The following is an 18837-nucleotide window of genomic DNA, read 5'->3' as shown; positions in this document are numbered from 1 at the left end:
GAAACAGAAACACAGATCTGAGTTGTTTTATCTTGCTTGAAATAGGTCAAGTACAGAAGCAATTCCTGCCATAAATTTTACCCAGGTACCACTTTCTGTCCAGCTTCTGTGGAAGCCAGGCTAGAGGTTCAGCAAGGGCAGAAAGGCTGGCACAGGACTTTTGAGTGACCTGATGGACGACTGTGTCCATTTAAGGGACAGGTTTCTCTCACCCACAGCCCGTGAAGAGAGCATCTCAGTGCTCAGCAATATCCTATACAGACTGGAAACTGCTAGTTGCTGGAGCTGCACATGCAGCAGGCTAAATCAACAGGGCAGAACAACCTGGATCATCACAGGCAGCAGCCTTGTGATCTGGAAATGTTTCTGGCATCATGTCTCCCTTGTCTCCATGCTGAAGGCTTACAGAGCTGACAGTGCTTTGCTGCAGTGGTGTACTGAAGCTACAAAGACCAGTATAACTCTGAAAGCTGGTGGAGGCCTCAATGGTTTTTAATTGCCCTCAGCAAGTTCAGCATCTCCCAGGGAGTATAAGGAACACCAAAACAGCTTGTCTGCCAGGGGCATTTCCAATACATTATCCACACACAATTCCCAGGCAGAGTCCAACAACAGCAGCAGTTCCTAGATGTGCATAGCCATGTAATTCTTCTGGGCTGCCTGCTAAGTTTCTGGGGTCAGAGTCCATAGAGCAAATGAGGCAGCAGTAAGGAAGGAAAAAAAAAAGGATAATGATAGAGGTAATGGCAAAGGAGAACTTGAAAACCCACATTATGGTGTGGAGTGGACAATGAGTAAAGAGTGAGGAGAGGGAAGCTGTGCTGCAGAGAGGGGACTTCTACACACACTGCTGCTGGAGGAAGAGTAAATGCTGGTTGGTTCACCAGGGCAGGCAGTAACAGGCTGCTGCTCCTCTCCTCCTCCTCCTCCCTGCTCCAGCTGCTGCGGGACAGGGCGGCGCCAGAGCTGCCTGCCTTGGCAGAGGGGGACTCTCACATCAGGTTGGGCAAGTATCGAGCGAGCTCTTAGGATCATGATCCTTTCTTGGCTCTGGAGGCACTTTCCCATGAAAAAAACCTCCTCTGTCCTGCCAGTCTCAACACCTTCCAAATTCTCCCAGTTCTATTACCATGTAATGTGGCTGAACATTAACAACTTCAACAGCCAGGGTGATCTCTAGTTCCTCATGTTAAAGGCATCTACTCACCAATTAATATCTTTGGGCCCATTTGTTGTCTTCCTGAAGTGTCAGGCACTTGGCCAATTGACAATTCCCCTAGAGAAGACAATGGAAGTATGAGCTGGCTGAGGAAACAGTGAAGTGGACAGGAAACTGTGAACAGCGGGGCCCAAGGAATGTTGATCAGTGGCATAAAGTCTAGCTGGAGGCTTGTAATTAGGGGTGCCCTTCATGGGGTCAATACTGGGTATTTTGTTTAGCATCTTCATTAGTGAACTGTAAGATGAGGCAAATTTGCTGGTGACACAAAACTGGGAGGAGCAGCTGACACACCAGAGGGTTGTGGTCCTATCCAGAGTGACCTTGATAATCTGGCAAAATGGGTCAAAAAATTCAAGGAGGAGAAGTGCAAAGTCCTTCACCTGGGGAACAATAACCCCATGGACCAGTAAATATTGGGGATCACCCAGCTGGAAAGCAGCATGACAGAAAAGGACCTGAGGTCCAGTGCTTGGTCCAGTTCTGGGCTACCTAGAGGCAGAGACATACTGGAGAGAGCCCAGAGAAAAAAGGCACGAAGATGACTAAGGGACTGAAGCCTTGCCCAGAGCAGGCAGTGCTCAGCAGGTTGCAGCTGACATCATCCAGCCAGTGGTTGCCACAGTAACTGCACTTAGGGATGAAGGATAGGAGTTTTCTGGTGTAATGGAACAACTGCCACCTGTCTTGGTGTTGTCTCTGTTGCACAGCAGGAAAGGGCAATTCAGTTTTCTAAGGATGAAAAAATAAATACCTTTTCCTACACTACACCAAGTGGGGCTTCCCATCTGCTCCACCTCCTGTGTGCTGCCAAAGCTCTACACTTCACAGCCCTGTCCTCCCTGGCAGCTGCACTGCTTCCCTAAACACTCAGACCAAGAAGAAAAACTGTGCTAGACAAGAAGAAATCAGCTGACTTAGGCAAGAACTGTTGCTTTTTTCACTTTCAACAGCAGATGTTATCTGCAGCCCTACCAGACCTATTCCAGAGGGAACCAAAACCTGAAACCCATGAGGATAGCAGGGCCCTTACTGTCAGTGGCTCAATGGATGTCTGACAGGCTTGGATAGGGAGCTCATCATCCCCAGGGGTGCTCTCAGTCTAGTTTCCTAACAAGATCTGCTCACACACATATTCATCATGTGCAGGAGCGATAGTAGCGAGGGAAAGGAAACAAAACCAAAGCCTGGCAGACCTGATGGACCCCTACAGTGCTGCTCCATCCCTGCTCAGAGCAGGAGCAGCTGCACTGATGTTTACAGGACGGAAGTCACCCCTGCCTAATGTCCTCACCTACATGATGGACCAAGGGAGGGACAGATAAACCCTTCTGCTCCAAGTCCACTTCTGCTTCATAGCAAAGCCCTCATGGAGAGACACACCAGATGAAAAGAAGCTACATGGACACAAGAGATAGGGATCAGCCATCACCTCTGCCAAGCTCTGTTTTCAGTAGCAGTCACAGGAAAAAAAACCTACTCTGCAGGCTCACCATTTGGAATCCAAAGGACAAACTCCAAAGTATTCTTGGAGAGGGCCCAAACACAAGCTGGAATACTCTGAGCAGCTGCTGGATTTCCTGTTTCATTTCCAGTGTGCCAGCCTGGGAGACTACAGCCTCCAGCATCCTATCTGCTGTCTGAGAGAACTGGAAAGAACAGAGCAGACAAATGTTCCCTCTCAAAGCACTCTAGACAAAAGGGGGCATGTCCTGAGGATGTTCTCACTGTGCTCTTCTCTGTACACCAACTCAGCCTGGGAAATTTGCAGCCATGACGAGCATTTCCAGCTGTGGCCCCAAAGTCACAACAACAGTGCTTCAAATTTCACCCTGATGCAAGAACTGAGAGTGCTGAAAAATAAACCACGGTCTGGGTATCCCTAGATTGGCAAGCCAAGTTAGCAGACACATCAGGTCTCAATCTTGCTCTACTTAAATGATGCAAGTGTTGGTCAAGTACTCATTAAGGGACTCCTAGTCCTCTAGTAGCCTAATTTGAGATGGGATAGACTAAAGAGAGAAACTGTCATATAGAAAGGGAACGAATAAGGATGAGAGGCAGTCTTCAGAAAGGTCTTTGGAGCTTCTTTTATTTCAGAAGGCTGTCTCCTAGGTTATTTTGGACAAAAAACCCCAAAACAAAACAAACAAAACAAAAAAAAAAAAAAAAAAACCCAAAAACAAAACCCCAAACCAAACCAAACCAAAAAAACCCCAAGAACAAAAAGGCACTCAGTACCTGGAACTATCCTAGGGACAATAAGTTACATCCAATTCTCCCACATGAGCTGACACTGCACTACCTTACACAGAGTGTAGTTACTGAACATTAAATGCTGATCTCTCAAGTGGAAGATGTGATGCTTGGTTGCCACCAACAGCAGTTAAAGGGGTCTGACAGACAAAGGGGAGAATTGGCTCCTCTATGAGGAATGGGGGCAAAATACATTTGAGTCACTTCCAACTTTTCTTACCCAATCAGTTTTCTCCCTCGGGGCTGGGACTACAGACAAACCCAGCATATGGCAGGCTGTAGTCTGGTTAAGTCACTCCAGGGATACGGTGACAGCCACCTCCCTGTCACTTAAAGCATAGCACAGTCAATAGGGTCACAGCAAAACTTCACCTGGGCAGTTCTCAGTCCCCTGCAAGCTCTGCACATAACAGATGGCACCTCACCCCTACCCCAGCAGGGCCACACAGATCATTGGGGTCCACCTTCAGGTGCAGCACAAGAGGTTCCCCAGCAGTGAATCCCCCATGCTGTGAAATGCAAAGGCTGCTGACAAGGGTTGCATCTCTCACTGGCCCAAGTGTGGACCCTATACCACAGCCCCACCAGCCACCTCCACCTGGCTCTGAGGCACTAGTGATCCAAAACCCAGCAAAGGATCTCAACCAGACTACCCACTGTCTTGTCTACCCAGCAGCATCCCCTTGAGTGAGGAAAGGTCCTGCCATGTCCTCACCTGTGAGGGCTCAAAGATACAGAGGGCAGTTTCATTTTGATGGGACCACGAGTGAAAAAAAGAGGTAATTTCCAGCCTATGTTCACACTTTATTATATACAGAGACACAGTGAGTGTAAGAACATCAACATGGGACATGGACAGTAAGGGATGCCCAAAGGCACTGCCTTCTGTCCCCTTGGTGCAGTCAGCATAATTTATACAAATAATACAATATCTGAACAATAAATAAGTTTGATAAATTAGATCAAGAAATTAAAAAACCGTAAAAAGACAAAGCAGCAAGGAATGATTTTGAGGACTGTGACACATTCACAGCAGTGACAACACTATCACCATCTCACCTGCACACCAGCAGCTGGAGCACAGACCCCCATCAGCACTTTTCTCTCACTGTACTATGACAAAATCCAACTGAGAAGGGGCAGCCAGGGACAGTCATACAGTTCACTAGTGCTGTGTTGTCATGGTCTAGGAGCCCTCTGTCCTTCACAAGCCCCTTCAGAAGGGGTGCTTGAAAACAAGGTACAAGTGCAGACTCACTGTGCACAGTCACAGCTTGTCTGTTTGGCACAGGAAAAAAAACCCTCAAACCAGTCTTGTCTGCCCCTCAGATGGACACTGGCACAGTTATTAACTGGGTGGGGGTAGTGAGGGAAACATCTCTAAGGAATAGGGGAGAGAAAAGATGAGGCAGTGCTCTCTTTCACTTGTGGGAGGCAGAGATGCTCTTGTTCACGATTCCAGAGCTCTGGCACACTCCTTCCACATGCCCTGGCACTGATAGACACCAGGTGGGTGGCAGTGCCAGCCAGTCCCCTGGCAAGAAGGGGTGCCACAAGGACTGCAGGGATGCAGCTTAGAAGTCAAGAGCTACAAGCCAAAGGACAGCAGTAAAAGGCCTCCACTGGTTATCCAAGGGAAAATAATATTAAAACAGCCAGTCCTGAACCCCTGCAGGAGGAGAAGCCACACAGACACTGATTTGACACCCCCCAGCAGCCTCAAGGCCTCCAGCTCTCTCCCAAAGATGCTGGCAGCTGGCAATGAGGGAGACAGGGACTGTCCATTATGGACAGCTCTCAGCAGAATGGAGTCACTGTAAACCTGGCCCCTCCTGCCAATCCCCCTTCCCATTTTGCCCCCAAAGAAGGATGTTGGCACATTAATAAACCAGGAATTAAGGGGATAGGGCAGTGAGAGAGAAACGGGAACAGATGGAGATCTGGGATGGGGAACCTGACCCCTCTGCCCTCACATGAACAACCCGTTACTCATCCAGGCCTGGTATCAAGTCTGCAATACTGTCCACGTAATAATTGGGCACCAGATCCTTGGCAGCAGCGCTGTCGCTGGCCATGTAGGCCTGTGCCTCTTCCAGGCGGGAAACGCCTGTCAGGGTGAGGATGGTGGCGAGACCGCAGTTCTTGCCGAAGAGGATGTCTGTCTCCAGACGGTCTCCCACCATGAGGGTGCGGGACGGGTCGACCCCGAAACGCTCCACGATGCAATCGAACATGTACGTGTTGGGCTTCCCCACCACCAGCGCCTTGCGGCCCGAAGCCGTTTCCACCGCGGCCGTGAGGCTGCCAGTCCCTGCAGGGAGGGAAGGAGGAGGGACACAGGTAGCCGCGGGAAGCTCGGCGCCCCGGGTCCCGCCACGGACAGGGGAGCGGGATGCTGGCAGCGCTGCTTTCGTGCCAGGGCATGCCCGCTCGCCCTGCCCGCACCTGGACAGCGAACCCCACCCGAGGCCACCCCCGCCACCAGCCGCTTCCCCCCGGGGCGGGCCGCGGGCTCACCGGGGGTGCGCTGGCCGTCGCTGAGCGGGTGCCAGGGGTCGGGGTCGGTGGCCACCAGCAGGCACTGCGGGTCGCGCAGGTAGCCGCAGGCCTGCGCCAGCTTGGCGAAGGTGAACTGGTCGTCGTAGCCCACCAGGACGGCGCGGACCGGCTCGCCGGGAGCCGGCTCGCCCTCGCCCGCCAGGCGCAGCCCGGCGTCGCGCACCTCGCCGCGCAGCCCCTCGCCGCCCAGCACGAAGACGCGGCCGGCGCCGCTCCCGTTCCCGCCGCCGCCGAGGAGGCGCTGGCGCAGGAAGAGCGCGGAGCAGAGCGCGGAGCTGAAGACGTGCTCGGCGCGCACGCCGCGGAAGCCGAGGCGGGTGAAGCGCCGCTCCAGCTCGGCTACCGAGCGGCGGCTGTTATTGCTGACGAAAAGGGCGGCCTTGCCGCTGCGCCGCAGCCGCTCCAGCAGCTCGGGGGCGCCGGGCACGGCGCGCTCGCCCGCCCACAGGACGCCGTCGCAGTCGAAGAGCAGCCCCTGCGCCGGGCCCAGCACCTCCCGCAGCCCCGCGCCGCTCAGCCGCCGGCAGCTCGCCATGCCTCCGCCGCCGCCGCCGCAGCCCGCCGGCCGCCCCGCCCCGCCCCGCCCCGCCCCGCGCGCAGCCAATCGCCGCCCCCCGCCCGCCCACCGCCACCAATGGCAGGCCCCGACGCTCCCGGGGAAAGGCCCCGCCCCCGAAGTGGCGGCGGCGGGGAGGGGGCGGGGACAGCGGCGGGCGCGCTGCCCATTGGCTGGAACCGCCGTGCCCGGCCCGCGCCCCCGCCGAGCCCGCGCAGCCGCGCAGCGCCCCCTGCCGGCCGGCGGGGCCTGGGGCAGCGCGGTCGCCATTACGGCCCGGCCGTGCTCTCGCCTCCTTTCCTCCCCGCTGCGGGCCCCCCCGGCTACACCGTCCAGCGTTCAGACTGCCCAGTGTGCCCTGCTCACACCGGCCTGCGACTTTGACACCAGCTTCTGAAATATTGGCAAAGTATACAGAACCACTTAGCCTGGAAAAGCCTTCTAAAATCGAGTCCAGCCTAACTGAACACCACCATGGCAACCACACCACGGCACTGTCACGTCCAGTCTTTCCTTAAACACTTCCAGGGATGGTGACCCCACCACCTCCTTGGGCAGCCCATCCCAGTGTCTAATCACTTACTGTGAAAAAAATCCTGCTAATGTCCAACCTGAATCTCTCCAGTGCAGCTTGCCTTTCAGGGGGTTGCAGAGAGTGATCAGGTCACCCTCAGCCTCCACTTCTACAGGCCAAACAACCCTCGCTCCCTCAGCCACTCCTAATAGAACATGCATTCCAAATCTACCTATATATATATATATATGTATTTATATATATATCCATCTGTGTGTTCCTGGGGCAATGCATTTTAAGGCGAGATGGGGCTGGAATCATCTGCAGATGCCCACAGTGGCCCAGGGGCTGCAGGCAGTGTCTGGGCCTGTAGTGGAGGATCTGGGCAGGGATCTGGACCCAGCTGGTGGCTGGGCTCCAGCAGGGACAAGGTGGGAGACCGAGACGGGGGAGCAAGAGAAGGCAGGCAAAGCATGCCAGGTGGTGTGAGCCAAGGGAACAAGGTGGAGGACCAAGAGATGCTGTCCCTCAGGCCACCCTGGCATTTTCACAGCACCCGCTGGGTCCCAGAGAGGTGCCAGATCCCATCTCCCCGACCTGTGATTCCTCCACGCCCCTCACCCTGTTCAGTTCTCTGTGGGCTGTCCTTCTGGGGCTGATATGGCCAGGGGGCTTCCTCCTGCAGGCAGAGGCTGCCCCTCCTCTGTGGCTCCCGGCACACAGTCCATGGCAGCCGCGGTGCCAGCCTCCCCAGCGGCAGGCTCGGGGGACGGCGGGGCCTCTCGGCTGTGGCGGGGCGCTGGCTGCGGGGGGAGCGGCGGTGGGACCGAGGGGGCTCGGCCGAGCACCGCCCGTCGGGGCAGGGCTTTGGGGCTGGCAGCTGTGCTCCGGGGCTGCGCCACAGGCGGCGGTGGCATTGTGGGTCGGGCCGGAGCTGGGCGTTTGCCTGAAAAGAAAGCTGAGGTGGGCTCGGGTCCTCTCCAAAGGGCAGAGGGGGCTGCAGACAGGTGCTCGGACAAATTTCCCCTTGCCCAGCTCCTGTCCTGAAGACACAAGTGCACACCAGCTTTTCTGGGGGCTTTTTCCTCATCCCTTCACAAAGCTTTGACACCTCTTTACTGGAGGTGTTCAACCCAACGCTGGAGGACATACTGCGTCCATGCCACGGTCCCCTCTTGGCTGGATCCTGGCCATGCTGCCCTGGCCAGAGGCCTTTCCCCTCATTTGGTGACAAGGACATCCACAGTGCCTACTTTGGGGAACAGCAGGATGATGACTAAACCCCAGGAGGTGGCATTGGGGGGCGCATTTCCCAAGCATGTGGAGCACTCTAACCTTTGCGGGTGGTGGTGTCAGTCACCGTCGGAGCTGGTGGCCCTGCAGCTTCAGCAGATGGCCTGGGCTGTGCTGGGGATGCCGGCTGGGACCTGGCCTCAGGGTCCCTGGAGGTGCTGTGCAGAGAATGGGCAAGTCAGGCTTTGGTTGGGCATGGTGGTCCTGGCTGCGAGGCACCTTGCAGCCACCTGTGAAGGTACAGCCCTGACAAGGGGTAGGAGGGAAGGAGGATATCTGGGACAGCCAGAGCCTCTAGCTCCCATCAGACTTACACCTCTCCATCCAAAGGGGTGGAGGTGCTGGCTGGAGGGGTCCCAGGAGTTGGCTCTTCCACTGGGGCAGCCTTGCAAGGTCCGGTGTTTGTGGGCGGCACAAACATGCCCGACACATTGAAATCTACCTCTGGGTGAAGAGAAAGGAGGAGATCCTGTGAGGAAGCACTTGCCACACAGAGCAATGACCCCACAGCAGGGACCCAGAGCAGCCTCCTGCTTCTCTGCTCCTGGAGATGGAGGAATGTTCCTTTCCCTTCCTCTCCCTGTTGCTCTCTGCTGTGACCCACCAAGTGATGCCCTAGCCTACCTCCAGGGAAGAGAGTGTCCACGTTCTGGATGAGGGCTTCCACCACAGCCTGGATGGAGGAGACCGAGGCCAAGTCCAGTTGCATGGGATCTCTGAGAAACAGGGGTGGGGGAAGCATCAGGAAAAGGCTTTGGGGGCATTAACCCCAAATTTTTGTGTTCATTCTGCAGAGGTCAGGATCTGAAGGGAAGGCAGCCCAGCCATGGCAGTGTGGGTGATGGGCCTTTTTCCCTGTCCTGGTACTGGTTTGGTGTCAGAGGTGTTGAAAGCCACCCATGTCACAAGTGCTTTGGGTCTCAGCCCACTCCTCTACTACTTTGCAGAGTGGCCAAGAGGACATGTGCTTAGTGAGGGGACATGCAGCTGGGGAGCAGGACTTGAGGATGGAAGGTGTAAATGCTTTAGACCAGCCTGAAGGCTGCTGGATCAGCTTTTGCCATGGCACTTGCCTTCAGGACCCCCCAGGTGGGGCTAAGGAGCTGCCTCCCACCCCTTCAAACCAGACCTTACCCTGTGCTCTGCTGTGACCACAGCAGGTTTGGGCCCAGCACAATGGCAATGTTGCTGGGGGTCATCTTATTCACCTCCTGGTGTTCAGCCAGCTTGGCTAAAAACTTGATCAGATACCTGTAGGGGTGAAAGGAGGGCAAGGGTTTAGTAGGCAGGGATTTGAGGAGGGAGTGGTGGTTGCTTGGGGCTGAGGAAGCCCTGTTCTGACAAAACACCTCAGGTTGTTGTAGCTGTCCTGGGGCAGGCGGCTGCAGGTGTCTCGCAGGCTCTGGAGGCGGCTATCAATGTCCTTCAGGCTGTAAGAGAGAAGGAGGAGAAGGGAGCTCAGCCTGTTCCCTGTGGCAGAGAGGGACACAGTGCACAAGGAGGAAAGGCAGTGTTGGCTGCCCCATGCAGGCCATCACCCTGGGGATGGAGATGTCCTGTTTTACTGGGCAGTGAAGGCAGGCACCCACAGAGGCACTGTGTTCATATCTCCCCAAATGAGACAAAGCACCCCTGCTCCAAGTGCTGGGAAGGATGGAGGGCTTGACTGGGGGCTTTTTGACACCTGCCAGGGATTTCCACCCCAGTGCCTGGACCCACCTGGCCACTTTGACCCATTCCTCATAGAGTTCGAAGGTCATCAAAGGCTGGGGCAGCTCCCGCAGGTAGGATTTCAGTGCACCTGGGAGGAGAGGGGGACCAGTGGAGCTGATGGCAGCTGAGGGATGGCAGGGACTGCCAATCATGTGCCCCCACCCTGCCTTGCTGGCCCTCACCAGCCACAGCGTGGGGGTCTGAGTAAAACTCCTCCAGGGCATTGGAGCCGCTGGCCAAGCTGCTCTTCAGCTTCCTGAGCACTGATGCGCCCGCTGCCAGCCGGAAGAGTCCCTGGAGGTGGGATGAAGAGGGAAGGGAATAGTTTTGAGTTTGTGAGGAGTGCATCTGAGGGGAGAAAGGTGATGAGGGGTCTGGAGCACTGCCTACCTCCTCCTTCATGCCAGAAGCCAACAGCATCATGACACAGGCTTCGATGGGAAGCGCGATTTCCCGGCCCAAGCTCTTGAGGTGTGTCTCTAGGGACACACCATAGTACCCTGCCACTGGGGAGTCTGTCATGAAGGAAGGCTCTGGAAGAGGAAGGAAAATGTCAAGGGAGATGGTGGACACTGGGACCATCCAGCATTTGTCCATGGCAACATCCAAATCCAAGCTGAACTTGGCTCTGGCTACAGGCAGAGGCAGGACAGGCAGCACCCCCAGCTCATGTCAAGCTGCAGTCCCCAACCTACCAGCCCAACATGGTAGGCAGCAGCAGGTGTAGGGAGGGAAAATGAGCCTTTTCCAGCTTTGCTGGCTGCACTTGTATTCCCTGGGCTCAGCTGCAGCCCTTGCCAGGCTGCATGGAGAGCCAGAGGGTACCTGTTTGCCTGTGGCTTTCCCTCAGCTCTGCTAGAGCTGTGTCCAGAGAGTCCAGTGACTGCCGGTGGTACTGGGATTGGATTTCCAATAGCTGCCAGACAGGGAACAGGCAAACAGCATTCAGCTGGCACCAGCTCCTCTCAGAGAGGTGCCCATTCCCAGGACACTGCACCCACAGAAGAAGACAGAGCAAAGAGGGAGCTGCAAGGGGAGCCCACCTGGGTCCATGGGACTGTGTCTGTAGCTGGGGCTAGAGGGCAAATTGGAGAGGGGCATCATCAGGACAAGCTGCTTGTTTGCACTTGGTGCTAGTGGTGGCATCAACCTGCAGTGCCTGGAGCAAGGCCAGCTATAGGCATCTGCTGATGCCTTGATCTGTCCCTGCCCTGCTTGGGGGCACTTGGTGTGGATGGGGGAAGCTGGGCTCAGACATGTTGCAGTAGACGTTCACACACTGGGGAGGAGTGACACTGAGGACTTACTTTGATGATGTAGCTGGCATAGATGTCCTCTTTGGTGGAGAAGTGGTAGAGGTCAGCCATGTACTCATCCTGGGAAGGGAGACACAAACAAGAGCAATCTTCCATCCCCTCCCTGGCACCCGAGGAGGAGGAGACACCTTCATGAAGCCTTTCTGGTTTGTGAGTGGTCTAGACAGGGTCTCTGGGTGCAGTGGGGCTTTTTCCTTGTTTCCACTAGTTGTGTTTGAGTAGTGGCAGCAACCTGCTCCATGATCAAGGTCCTGGCACAAGTGGCTCAGGAACAAGAGGGCTCTGCACCTTCAGCTCCAGTGAGTTCATGAGCTCTGCCAGATAAGGTGCTGGGCTTTTCAGAGAAACAGGGCAGAAGTGGAGAAAGTTGATGTGAAACTTCCCTGCTACCCACAGCAGATCCTAGCTCAGCTGGTTCCCAGCCTGAGGGGACCCCATATGCTCCCTTATTTAGCCCCTGGAGCCTCCTCTCTGCAGCAGCTTGTGCTTTGAATTCCTTTACTCTTTTTCTTCCCTGGGCTTGAGCCATCTCCCTGTTTCTGCTTGAGGGGCCCATTTGCTTTCAGAGGGCAGGACATGCTGGCTGCCTGCAATCCATCTCAGTGTGGGGTCACCTTGGACAGGAGGAGGAGAGGAGAAGGTCTCCTCCATAGGGGAGAGCAAGTGACCATCTCACCTTGCACTGCTCCACCTTCCTCTTCACCTCCTCCTCTTCTTCCTTCAAGATCTCCAGTTTGTTGGCAGCAGAAGATGCCCCTGAGCCAACACCAGCTCCAGTGCTGTTACTGGAACTCTTGGCAGCTTGGTTCAGCCTTTGGGGTGGGAAAGAAGAGGCACATTTATGGTCTCAGGGCCAGGAATGCTGGGTAGAACAGGTATGTAGACTTCCAGAGAAATCTGGCAAGGGCTACCACTGGCAAGAGTTGGAACAAGGTGATCTCAGTGTACCAAGCAGCACAGGGCTTGCTGCCTTTAGCAGCAGAGCTGCCCTTCTCTCTGGTGCTATGGAATCAGCATCTGAGCCCAGAGCAAGATGAACCTACAGAGAGGAGCTAGCTGGGTGCTCCTGAAGAGCTACTGGAGATCGACTCCCCAGGGCAATTATCTTCCTCTCTCCCCCAGCCTGTCTGGGGGCTGTGCTCTGTATGTCCTGGCCCCCAGGGCTGCAGTGCCCCATACCGGCTCTTGATTGTGTTCCAGTCAGAAATCAGCTTCTGGAGAGTCTTCTTGCGCTTCAGGATGATGGGGAGCTCCTCCTGGGGGAGAGAGGGCCAGAGTGAGTGGGGGAAGCCTGGGGACATGGGAAGGAGGGGTGAGATTGCAGAGTGCAGCCAGTAGGGCAGCCTGGACTACCTCACTGAGCTTGTTGAGTGGCTGCAGGACATGGTGCTCCAGGGCAATCTCAAACTCAGCCACAATTTTGGCCAGTGAGCTCTGTATGCAGCAACCCATCTCCAGGGCTTTCCTGTGTGAGACAGAGATGACATTACTGTGGCTGGAGCCATGCCCCTCTCTGACCCAACATCCCCACTGTACCTGTACCCATGAGGGACCCTGAGCCAGCCCCTGGCCCTACTCTGCAATGGGAGGCTGAAGGTGCTGGCTGTCCCTTCTCCCAGTGCAACACCAGCTCTGGGGACATGGTTTGAGCCATGGCAGCCCCTGAGCCAAGACAGGATCTAGCATCTTTTGGGGTCACCCTGGCACTGTTCCCCACCAGTACTTACCCAAGGCTGGACTCTGTGTCCAGTTCCTTGAAGCTCTCAGCCATCGCCATGGACAGAGCCATCAAGGGCAGCTTCTTCTGCACAGAGCCAAGGATTTGGGAGAGAAGTGATGACACCACTGAGCCTGGCCCCACTGTGGTGCTCCTCACCACAGGGCACCATGGGTGCCATAATTCATGGGGATTTGGGAAGAAACACAGACAACAAGGGCTTTGGAGGGTTTTTCAATGCAAAGACACTGTATCTCTTTCAGCAGTGTCCCAAATTAGTGATGACTGAGAGCGTTGCCCTGCTCTGCTCATCCCAGGCACATGCTGGAGGCCCCTGCTGACAATGGGACCTGGGCTTGGCAAAGCTGGCAAAGCAGGGGCTTGGCATCCCCATGGCTGGCAAGGGACAGAGCTGGGGTGAGCACAGGCTGTGCTGGGAAGACTTTTCTCACCACTCGCTTGTCCATCTCGGAGCCACATGGTCCCTGCAGGCAGGCTTGGAGCCTCTTGGACACACTGTGAGCTGCTCGCTTGGCCGGCTCAACCCTCTGCTCGATCTGGGGGCAGAGAGTGGGACTGGGGAAGCCATTTTGGCAACCGTGGGCACCTTGAGGCCATTTCCCCACTACCCAGCCCTGGGTGAGGATGGCCTGCTGTGCAGGCTGGGTTTGGTAGCAGGGGGCCATGTAGGTGGCTTCTGTGAAAAGCTGCCAGAAGCTTCCACCATGTCTGGCAGAGCCAATCCCTGATGGCTCTGAAGATGGACACACTGCTGGCCACGGCTGGGCCAATCAGAGATGGTGGTAATACCTCTGAAATATGAATATGAAAACTTATTTAGGAAGAAAATCAAAACAGAGTGGGAACACATTTTTTTTTTAGCCAGAGAAGAGAAGGAGGTGAGAACATATGAAGGAAACAACAAAAGGAGAGGGAGAAGGTGCTCCAGGTGTCAGAGCTGAGATTCCCCTGCAGACTGTGGTGGTGACCATGGTGAAGCAGCTGTGGTCCTGCAGCCCATGGGATCCATGTGGGGACAGATATTCACCCACAGCCCATGGGGATCCACAGGAATGGAGATACCCACCCACAGCCCATGGAGGAGGTGCCCATGCCTGGAGGAGGCTGTGATCCAGGGGGAGACCCGGTGGAGAGAGGGGACCCCTGCTCCCAGGCTGGAGCAGCCTGTCCTTGGAGGACTGCACCCCGTGGAAGAGTGTCCCATGCTGCAGCAGTTTTGGGAGGACTGCTGCTCATGAGATTTGGAACCATGCTGGAGAAGTTCACAGAGAACTCTCTCCCATGGCAGGGACCTCACAGTGCAGCAGGGGAAGGACTCCTCTCCCTGAGCAGCAGAAGATCTCGGGTGATGAACTGACCAAAACCCCCATGCCCTGTCCCCTGCAGTGTCAGTGGGAAGAAGGGAAAGGCTGGGAGAAGAAAAGGTGTTTTAAGGGCTTGTTTTACTTCTCATTATCCTCCTCTGAGGATAATTTTGTTAGTAATAAATTCACTTTGCACTTCTAAGTCTAGCCTGTTTTGCTCTTGGAGTGTTTTCTCCTGGTTCTTGTCTCAACTCATGAAGCCTTCATTAATTTTTTTTCCCTCTGCCCAGCTGTGGCAGGGGAAGGTGAGTGAACAACTTCCAAGGGTGCACGGTGTTTGGCCAGTGTTAAACCACAACACCTGCCCAGCATCCTGCCACAGCCTGGAGCATCAGGTCCAGTGAAAAGGGAGCACAACTCCTGCTCAGGATTCATCCCTCTGTGAGCAGCTGGGAAAGCCCTTCCTGGTGTCAGGAGCTTGCCAATCCCTTAACACCACGGTCCTGAAATCACCCTCTGGCAGGCGGGCAGGTCCCAGCCCCATGACTGGGACATGCTGGCAGGAGCGGGGCAGGTTCCCACACCCAGGCACAAGCAGACACACGCCTGCCAGCCCAGCCCATGCCTCACCTGCAGCAAATCTTCTGACAGGAGCTCAGTTGCTTCTTGGGCTCTGCAGAGGAAGGAGAAGGAACCATCAGCAAATGGGGAGACCTCCACCCAGCTTCCTTGGAAAGGCAGGTCCTTCTGCATCCTACCCGCCTCTCTTTGGGCTCCTGGGAGCAGGAGACACAGGCTGCAGCCTGGACCATCAGATACAAGGCTATGGGTAGAAGGAGCCTGGGAGAATAAGAACAGCAGGAGCAGGGCAAGGGAGCCAAATTTGCTGGCTAGTGGACACCCCATCAGACAGGGTTTCCAGCTCAGTCAAAAAGTCCAGATGTGACCTGTGTTTTTGGAGTCAGAGTGTTTAGCAGGGCCACAGGAGCAGGATGTTTACTGCCCCTGACTGCCCATCTCTCCCCTGAAGGTGAATCCAGGGCACTGATGTTGCTGTCTGGCACACTCAGTCTTTGGAGGCCAGGGTAGTCAGCTGTGGGGACACTGGTGTGGGAGCAAGGGTGTCCTTGTGGTCAAACTGGGGTCCAAGACCAACCCCAGCCCCTCCAGAAATGCCTATGCAAACCCAGCTTTCTATGGTTCTGCTCAAAACCAAATTCAAAACCCACCAGCCACCATGACCCTAAAACCTCCCTGATGCCTCCCATAGAGGAAGCCTTGCTTCACAGCCTGCTATCATTGCTGTGTCCCAGGAACCCTGTTTGATTTTTATCTGCTGCTGCTTTTTCCTCAGTTCATGTTTCTCTCTTTTCACTGCCTGCTAAAGCCACTGTGGGATGAGGATGTGGAGCTGCAGGAAACGTGGGTGGTTTGTTTGAAGGCAACAAAAATCATGTGAGGTCATGGTCCATCATGGTCCACAGAGGAGAGGCTCTGCAGCAGGTGAAGAGCCTGCTCTTGGACTTCACAAGCTGCTTGAGACTTGCCTGCCTGGCATTAAGCAAAAGGGAGGTGCATCTCTCATGGAGATGAGAAATCTTGAGAAAAGAGGGATGTGAATGGGCATCATGCTCCATTCCAGAGAATGCAAGGATAGCAAGAGGCCACCAGCACACAGGAGTTGCTTCCTTGTGATTGATTTGCTGGTCTGGCTGAAGGACCTCAGGGGTTCAGGGGACACACTTGGTCCCACTTAGCCACCCAGTGCTGGGAACCTGCAGAGGTGGCAGTAGGAAAGAGAGTGAGGGGGCTGGGCAGGGAGGGCCCAGCCCTGTAATTTCAGTTCTGGGTTTTGCAAGGGGAGAGCTTTGGAAAGCCAAAGAGAAAAAGAAGGAAATGGCAGAGGTAGGACAGGGACAGAAGGTTTTGTATGAAGCTGTAAGTCCTCCATGGGTCCATCTGAGGACTCCTGGTCCTCTCCTTTAAGGGCATTCTGGGCTGGCTAGAGCTATGCAGGGCATTTGGTTGCCGTGGTGCACCCCAGACTCAGCAGGGAGGGCAGGTCTGATCACCCTCCAACCCATTGCATCACCTGGGGCATGTGGCTGGAAGGTCCCTCCCCATTGCCCCACTGCCCCACATCCTGTTGAAAGCCCTATTTCCTGGTGAATGCAGTACCTGTGGGCCCTGGGAGAGGTAGCTGTGCTTGAGGATCACTTACTGCTGAGCAGCACCAATGCAGCTTATGCTGAAGATGCTCTAAACCCCAAAGTTTTTCCCCCCTCTCCCTTTTTCTCAGGCTGCCAGCTCTGGGATGTCACAGCCCCAGTGCAAGCTCCCAGGACCTGCATCCCACTCCCTGTGGTACTGGCAGTGAAGTCCTTACCTGATGGTGCTGTTGGGATGGGACAGCTGCTGGCGCATCCAATTAAACTGTCTCTTCATCATCTTGAGAGGCAGGAAGAGACCACAAAAGCTGCTCTGCTTGGCTGTACACGGTCAGCTCTCCTCGGTAGTTCTTGACATTGGATGCCTGCAGCCCCTCTTCTCCCCAGAGCCACTTTGCTTTTCCCGGAGGACCTCTCCTTCCTTACTCCTTTCCCTCTTTCCCTCGTTCCCTCTTTTTCAGTTTCCCCAGCTGCTCCCCTCCCTAGTCCCTCCCTGGGGATGCCCTGCCTGCTTTCTTTTCCCCTCCCTTGAGCTCCCTTCTCTCTCTCGCTCTCCTTTTCTGCGCTTCCTTCCTCCTCTGTCCGCCCCTCCACCGCAGATCAGGTAAGAACATAGAGCTCCAGCTCCGTTCTATGTTCCTGTCACCACCCCACAAGTAAAAATAACTTCAGCCTAGCCTTAAAGGGGAAATTTTATTACAGCATACATATAACAAGGCAGGACAAGCACATGCCGCTGCCGAGCCCGAGTGAAGGGCCCACGCTCTTTCTTGCTCTGTCTCAGCTGGGGTGGTTCCCCTTCCTTCCCGTGCCCACCACCAGCTGTGCCACCGTGCCGGTGCCAGCTGGCTCTGCAGCTCACGCAGATGATGTACACCCTGCCCTGCCTGGTCACCCACCTCTGCCAACACTCCTCAGGCACCTCTCCGTGCTCACGGGTGCAGCTCCACCCTCTTCCCCTTCGTTGTGACAAAAGCAGCAAAGCACAGGCAGCAAAGTCACCCTCGCACCCTGCCTCCCCCTGCCTTTCTCACCCTGCTCTCCCTCCCTGCCGTGGCTGGGGCTCTCCGGAACCACGGCAGGGCTGCGGCCAGCGCCTGTTGCCTTGTGCTTTGGGGAGGTTCCTCCTCCAGCAGAGTTCCTCCGAGCAGGGCAGCAGCACCCGCAGCTGCACGGGGACCGCAAACTCCCGGTTCTCAGGCTCGGCTGTTGCCTGCTCTCTGCAGAGCTGCATCTCCCTTTTTTTTTTTCCCCCCTCTTTTTGTCGAAAAGCATCCACTTCACACCACCAAGACTTTTGGTCCTGACTGTATGAGATGCAAATCTCCCCTGTTTCTGGCTACCTGCAGATAGGATTTTCCACCTGTACTAAGAGAGAGCAGAGGTTGTTGTTGGCTGGGTTACTTGGCTGGCACAGGAAGCAGCAAACCAAGCCAAAATGAGAACAGGTCAGCTCATGGGCAGAAGGGACAAGCAGCAAACGAAAACGAGGTCAAAGGGCTATGCCACCTGTGCCCTGAAGCTGGAGGAGAAAAAATTTGAGGGCTGCGCTGCTTGGCAAGGGTCAAGCCTCCAGTTACTGTACAGCAAAGTGGTGCTGGCACTTAAGTGGTTATGGGGTGATAGAGCACCATGTCTCCCTGCCCAAAACACCAGGCTGTTCTAAACCAGTGCCAGAGCACATCCGATCCCCTACCATCGAGACTTGGAGGTGCTCCTGACAGGCAGTTGCTTCAAGCACCTGCTGCAAATATGCAGCAGAGCCCCCCCAGATCCTCACTGGCTGCATCAAGTGGTGGCTAGGCCATTCCTTATATGCAGTATCAGAGCTGCTCCCAGCCCTGGGCTGCTGCTTGCCAGAGATTCCCCCTTTGTACCCTGAAGTAAAACTGCCTCATGGAGCTGCTTCCAAGTGCTGCTACCAGCAGTGGTGAAGCTGCAGTCATGTGGGGCATGGCAGAGAACTCAAGCCCTGCTTAACGTGGGCTGTCAGGCACAGACTCCTGCCTGCTGCCTCTCCGTGGGGCATGAGGGAAGTGGGTAGCACCATGTTCACAGCCTGGAAGTGACAGCTCTCAAAAAAGGAATTGAGAACTGTGAGGGGAATTCCACCATCCCTGCTCCCTGCTCATGGGAGAAGGGAAATCATTGTAGCAAGGGCCTGAGTGACTGAGGGATCAACTACGGGACTGAAGGGGCAG

At 55.4% G+C, this 18837-nt stretch overlaps 2 protein-coding genes across 3 annotated transcripts; both read right to left on the bottom strand.

Moving 5' to 3' along the window:
- Window positions 1–4255: 4255 nt before the first annotated feature.
- Window positions 4256–6588, bottom strand: PDXP (pyridoxal phosphatase). Its single transcript, XM_056482229.1, has 2 exons — window positions 5993–6588; window positions 4256–5786 (listed from the first exon to the last, which is right to left on the bottom strand). Exons 1-2 carry the CDS (start codon window positions 6567–6569, stop codon window positions 5461–5463), a joined length of 903 nt encoding a protein of 300 aa, XP_056338204.1. The 5' UTR covers window positions 6570–6588; the 3' UTR covers window positions 4256–5460.
- A 185-nt stretch (window positions 6589–6773) lies between these two features.
- On the bottom strand, window positions 6774–17694 carry SH3BP1 (SH3 domain binding protein 1). 2 transcript variants are annotated; one of them, XM_056482218.1, is made up of 19 exons: window positions 17536–17694; window positions 16855–16916; window positions 15099–15141; window positions 13596–13700; window positions 13154–13230; window positions 12780–12891; window positions 12606–12682; window positions 12103–12238; window positions 11418–11486; window positions 10936–11026; window positions 10501–10643; window positions 10293–10404; window positions 10117–10198; window positions 9747–9827; window positions 9532–9648; window positions 9022–9113; window positions 8712–8841; window positions 8440–8555; window positions 6774–8050 (listed from the first exon to the last, which is right to left on the bottom strand). In XM_056482218.1, exons 2-19 carry the CDS (start codon window positions 16914–16916, stop codon window positions 7731–7733), a joined length of 1965 nt encoding a protein of 654 aa, XP_056338193.1. In that variant the 5' UTR covers window positions 17536–17694; the 3' UTR covers window positions 6774–7730. The 2 variants fall into 2 exon arrangements, with proteins under 2 accessions (XP_056338193.1, XP_056338192.1); XM_056482217.1 differs by lacking the exon at window positions 17536–17694 and having other exon boundaries at window positions 6775–8050; window positions 16855–17528.
- Window positions 17695–18837: the final 1143 nt, after the last annotated feature.

The sequence above is a fragment of the Oenanthe melanoleuca genome, chromosome 1A, assembly GCF_029582105.1.
Source record: "Oenanthe melanoleuca isolate GR-GAL-2019-014 chromosome 1A, OMel1.0, whole genome shotgun sequence".
NCBI classification, from domain to species: Eukaryota; Metazoa; Chordata; class Aves; order Passeriformes; family Muscicapidae; genus Oenanthe; species Oenanthe melanoleuca.
Note: the sequence above shows the minus strand (reverse complement) of the source record. Positions and strands in the feature narration are given on the sequence as shown.